Source organism: Argentina silus (assembly GCF_951799395.1).
Source record: "Argentina silus genome assembly, chromosome: 14".
NCBI lineage: Eukaryota > Metazoa > Chordata > Actinopteri > Argentiniformes > Argentinidae > Argentina > Argentina silus.
In genome coordinates, this window is record NC_139668.1 from 10744576 (window position 1) to 10750536 (window position 5961).

The following is a 5961-nucleotide window of genomic DNA, read 5'->3' on the forward strand; positions in this document are numbered from 1 at the left end:
TTAAAAGGGTAATGTGTCGAGGAATAGCTTGTCTATTATGGCGGGTGGAGGGACCAAGTCTTCGAGCTTCAAGTAGAATATCCGCTGCAAACCCTGTGTACATAGCGTGCGAAGTTCTGGTAGCTTTTCCAACAGCTTTGATAAGTGGTTTGGTCGACAATTTCCATTTCCATCGTTAAAATGCACTTGATCTTTCAAGCAGTTCACTATCTTGTTTTGAAGTTCCTCTACTCTCCTGGGCTCCTTTAGTCCATGCCTGTCTGTAGCAATGACACGGGTGCAATTTATTTATTAAGCACAAACTCAGTCCATGGAATTACAAATATGAATTTCTGTAAAGAAAAGAAAAAGAAAGAATAATTTTGACTGTCTCACCTGTTACCATGGCCAGGGCGGATATACAGCAGAAAGTTGACACGTCTAAATTCATGCTTTGAAGGTTAGCAGAGAACTCCACTATGGTGTCAACCCAAGCTCCAAAGCCGCGTCTGCATTGAAGCCTGTGCAAAACCAATCCGTTGCAAAAGATTAGCTTCCCCTCTTCTGGGTTGGACCTGTATTCGATTAAAAGAGGACCGTTAGGAGGTCGATTAAGATTTAGCAATCGGGTGGAGGGCGGAGTATACCATTCTAGCAATAATAACCTGTAGCGTAATCAACTATGATATTGGCTATTGTGCGATTGTAACCATCTTAAGCCAGGCTACCTATATGATAAACGTAGAACGAAGAGTTCCAGGAAGGCTGATTCGAAGAGGAGATCTTGGTCTTGTTTGGGGAGATCGGTAAAACTCGGGATCTTTTGAGCCCATCCGCGGATGATCTCCATTGAGCCAGTCAGAACGTCATAGAATTGCTGGACGTGTTGCGTGTCGTCTCCAGCAATGGGGCTGTCAGGGTTAACCTGGAACTGGAAATGGATGATATTAGTGTTCAGTGGTATTCGGATATCATAAACTTGGTCAAATGGTCAGAATTGCATTGTAGTTTCGAAAGTTGTGTTGTTTTGTGTCAGCGTAAACTCGTGCGTAAAACAATCACACCTTCGCTCTCCATGTGCGTAGATTGATGGGGACTGCATTAGTGATGTTAGTTCTTACATTTGAATAGTCTAGACGAGATAGGGAGGGGTTGGAGTCCACATGAGCCCTCACGAGCGCACTTAGGATGCTGACAGATGACGAGGCATTTTGCGGACTCTTCGGTTTGGATGGCAACCGCCCCCGTCGACCCTTTAAACTGGCAGTCCTAACGACTGAATAATAAAGAAAAACAAATGGATTTGATGGTGAATAATCATTTTATCTATGCCTATAAAGGCCTATACACCATTTAGTACAAGCAAACATAAATATAATATAAGGAACAATCACGTTCGATGCGCAAACGTGTGCGTAGTATAAAGTCAAAACACATCAAATGCAAAAGGTTGTCTTACCCTCTTTGACCATTCCCACGACAAGGCACTTTTGGAAACGGCAGTATTGGCATCTATTTCTCCGGCGTTTGTCAACAGGGCAATTTTTTCCAGCTAAACACACATATTTCGCGTTTTTCTGGACAGTGCGCTGCGGAGACAAGATGAGGACGTTATACATGTTATATTATGCGTTGCCACCTGATACTACTTGGAAAAAAACACATTAAAAGAATTTTGGATTGAAAATACATTGCCGCAGCACTGCACTCTGACCCATCTTCACAATTTACAACTGTAATAGATTCAAGGAGCGGACAGAGAAGACCGTAGGTAAATACAGTTCCGTGGCCACTCATATTTTGACGTGTCCCTGAGACCCTCTTCCAATTCTCCACAGGCCGAATGAGATTATTCAATCAGGTGGGCGAAATAAGGAGGACGCTTGATTTTACTGATGTTTTGCCTCAATAAGAATAGAATCGGGTGTAGTTATATCCACCAGAATTGTCCACTGCTTGCCCGAAAAACATACAATTCAGGTCTCCAAAACACGAATAAATAAAGAAGACTCTTACATGTCGTAATTCATCAAAGGTATGCTATTCAATAAATCCCCCTTCCATGCATGTATTTATTAATGTCAAACTTGGAATGGTTTGACTTATGGAACATAGCCTACCTTAAAAAATCCCTTACATCCTTCGCAGGTTCGCACTCCGTAGTGTTGGCAGGCAGCGTTGTCCCCACACACAGCACATAAGACATCATTATTGGGGGATCCTCGGCTCGGAGGGGACGGTAATTGGTTATCCATTAAGTGTTTTCCGTGACCGAGTTGGAGTGAGTGGGGGAAGCCCATAATGTGCTGCGTCCTTAGTGCGCTGGGACCAAAGATGCCCTGGCTCTCTAACGTTTGATGTCCGCTCGGGGTGTCTGGGTTTACGGATACGTGGAGCGAACCGTCGAATCTCATCTGGCATGTCGACATATGGTTTCCAGGTTGGGAATGCTTAAGAGAGAACAATGAGAACCTGGGTATCGAATTTTTCCGTTGGTCCATCCTATGCGCCACCGCCAAGTAGTCCTGGTGGAAACCGTAAAAAGATACAGAGTCATCCCATCCATGGCTGGGTGGATTTTGAAAATTTGGCGTGGTGGTCGGTGTATGTGGCGAGGGGGACTTGTAGTACACTGACCGGGGAGGAGTGACCATTTCGTCGGACTGATGTGGTTGATGATGACTCTGCTGGTGGTAGCCTTGCACGGGGATGTCTTCAACTTTGACGGAGGACAGTTCCCCTGAATGTGGCATTTGAAATAGACACGGAGGCTTGACGTCGTATGTGGAATTGTAGCTGTCCACGAAATTCGGCAGAGAGGTCGTTGCGGCGATCTCAGTGTTGGTCAGGTCCATGCTAAACTTGACAAACTCGGGCGTCAAAAAGTCACAGCTGTGCTCTCCAGCGGCGTGGATACTGGCGCTCTGAGACGCGGGACTTGCTCCTTGAGGGGACGACCCGCATTGAGCTTGGACGCAAGGCATGGCTGCTGCTAGTGAGAGTGGGAGACACGAACGCTTCTGTGAATCGATCTCCATGTCAAGGCACAATCGAATCAAATGCAGATGCATATCATGTAAATCAGAATACTGTAGATGCGTAAAAGCGCATCCCTATAAGATCTCCCAGCGCGTGGTTAGCACCAATCTCCACTACTACCAACAGTGATTAGACGATAATACGCGCAGTCTTCAATATCATTTGTAGTCTTACCTTCAATCAAATGGCCAAATTGGTGGATTATTCACTCAAATGTGCCTCCTAGAAAACAGAAAAGAACGCGTCAAGTAACATCTACTTGCACACAAATGGCAAACATGATATTTCTTTAGGAATATCTCATTATACGTTGAGCTTGTTAGGAAGCCAAAAGGGATCTTTCCCTGCTCTGATCCACCTAGGCAATCCACCTATCCAAATATATACAGCAGACCTCTCAGACCTCTGGTGACTTGGCATCACCACATTTTAAAGTATAGGCAAAAAAGTAGGTAATCAAAGCTGTACCTTACACAGTAATCCGAAGTACCATCAAATATGCATTAGGGGAATTCCATCTTCTCTGCTGTATTGTTATCCAAGTTTAGGAGCAATAGTATTGAGAGAATGGGGCTTCTGGCCAAATTCTGACTTACCAGTAGACTAACCGCGGGTGACACTGACAATGTGGCTTTGTTTATGTGGCCAGCACTTGGAATACCGCTGCCCACGTGCCCAGAATACGAGACGTCATGCTCCATGACGCGCTCCAATCCAAAACTATGGGTATGGGTGCTCGCAGGAATATGTATATCAAATGCATTATAAACATTTACGATTACACACTCGATGCATAGGATGTTGCACATGCGATCTGCAACAGGGATGTAGTGGTAAAAAACAGGTAGGTAAACCCTGAATACCATGGATTGAATGGGATAAACCTTAATGCAAAAAACATCGGCCTAGCAGAAAAGGTGCATGGGCAAACTGAGTTTACTTGGGTTTGCCTACTACTTCACTGATCTGCAACCGACGTAGTCTATAGCCTGCGTTCCGACACCTAATTTCATGTGGACCTATGTCACACTTGGCTACAAAGATGAAACTTGAACTCAGGTCTATCATATGTCAGTCCAATAAACGAGTTCAAGATATGCAACAACATGCCTGTGTATTTCTCAGATTGAACAATTTCTAATGTCCAACGCAACATAGAATGGATAGGCCTAAAACGAATAAGAGGACCAGGATATTGGGTGGAGTCAGTTAGGAGGATGGAAGATGGAATCTAGTTTTGAGGGGCTCAGAGCCAGACAGATAAGCAGAAAGAAGAAAACACAAGATTAGAGGCTGGAAATGTGAACATGTGATACATTAAACAGTAGGAGAGAATCAGCATAAAAGCAGGTGGCTGCCCCAGGCACATCTGACATCTAAAGGACAAGGTGTCTTGTCTTTATGTGTTCCTTTGTCAGGTAGTGTTCCCCCTCTATTCATTGTGGTTTTAAGAGGTATCTAAGGCAAAACTTAATTGATGATGGCGTACTTACATGTCACCATACATTCAAAGTGTGTTCATGCATTTTGAATAATATTTGTGATTTATTGAATTTTGAAGCTTTAACTTCCTGACTGATGTCTTGAGATGTTGCTTCAATATATCCAGATCATTTTCCTTCCTCATGATGCCATCTATTTTGTGAAGTGCACCAGTCCCTCCTGCAGCAAAGCACCCCCACAACATGATGCTGCCACACCTGTGCTTCACGGTTGGGATGGTGTTCTTCAGCTTGCAAGCCTCCTCCTTTTTCCTCCAAACATAACAATGGTCATTATGGCCAAACAGTTAAATTTTTGTTTCATCAGACCAGAGGACATTTCTCCAAAAAGTAAGATCTTTGTCCCCATGTGCAGTAGCAAACTGTGGCTTTTTTATGGCGGTTTTGGAGCAGTGGCTTCTTCCTTGCTGAGCGGAGTTTCAGGTTACGTCGATATAGGACTCATTTTACTGTACTGGATATAGATACTTTTGTACCGGTTTCTTCCAGCATCTTCACAAGGTCCTTTGCTGTTGTTCTGGGATTGATTTGCACTTTTCGCGCCAAAGTACGGTCAGATCTAGGAGACAGAACGTGTCTCCTTCCTGAGCAGTATGATGGCTGCGTAGTCCCATGGTGTTTATACTTGTGTACTATTGTTTGTACAGATGAACATGGTACATTCAGGTGTGGAAATTGCTCCCAAGGATGAACCAGACTTGTGGAGGTCTTGGCTGATTTATTTTGATTTTCCCATGATGTCAAGCAAAGAGGCGCTGAGTTTGAAGGTAGGCCTTACAATACATCCACAGGTACACCTCCAATTGACTCAAATTACGTCAATTAGCCTATCAGAAGCTTCTAAAGCCATGACATCATTTTCTGGAATTTTCCAAGCTGTTTAAAGGCACAGTCAACTTAGTGTATGTAAACTTCTGACCCACTGGAATTGTGATATAGTGAATTATAAGTGAAATAATCTGTCTGTAAACAATTGTTGGAAAAATGACTTGTGTCATGCACAAAGTAGATGTCCTAACCGACTTGCCAAAACTATAGTTTGTTAACATGAAATCTGTGGAGTGGTTAAAAAATGAGTTTTAATGACTTCAACCTAAGTGGATGTAAAGTTTCGACTTCAACTGTACTTTCTGTCAGATCGGGAACATTGTCTAACACGGCCCACCGGAGGGACAATTCAGTTGTGTCAATTATCCGCATAATCTTGTATTTACATGGTTTGGGATAAAAAAATAAAATAATGCACAATCACAAATCGAGCCCGTGGCACTTGTGCCCTCAAAGATGGGACTCAAGCATTGTACTAGTGGGGAGGGCAACAGAGCAATTGTATCCTGGAGTAACATGTAGTAACGCCCTCTCAAACACGATTGGACAAGTAATGTAATCTCATTCGTGCGTCCTTATGCCAATCAAATCATGTTTGCTTCCTGGTTGTACT

The 5961-nt window shown here is 43.6% G+C and overlaps 1 protein-coding gene across 1 annotated transcript; it reads right to left on the reverse strand.

The window, feature by feature from the left end:
* LOC310814968 (nuclear receptor subfamily 4 group A member 2-like) lies at positions 1-2963 on the reverse strand (the record flags this gene model as incomplete). The annotated part of the gene is made up of 6 exons (XM_083684548.1): positions 1-260; positions 376-554; positions 708-910; positions 1101-1255; positions 1439-1568; positions 2100-2963. 6 exons carry the CDS (start codon positions 2961-2963, stop codon positions 1-3), a joined length of 1791 nt encoding a protein of 596 aa, XP_083540674.1.
* Positions 2964-5961: the final 2998 nt, after the last annotated feature.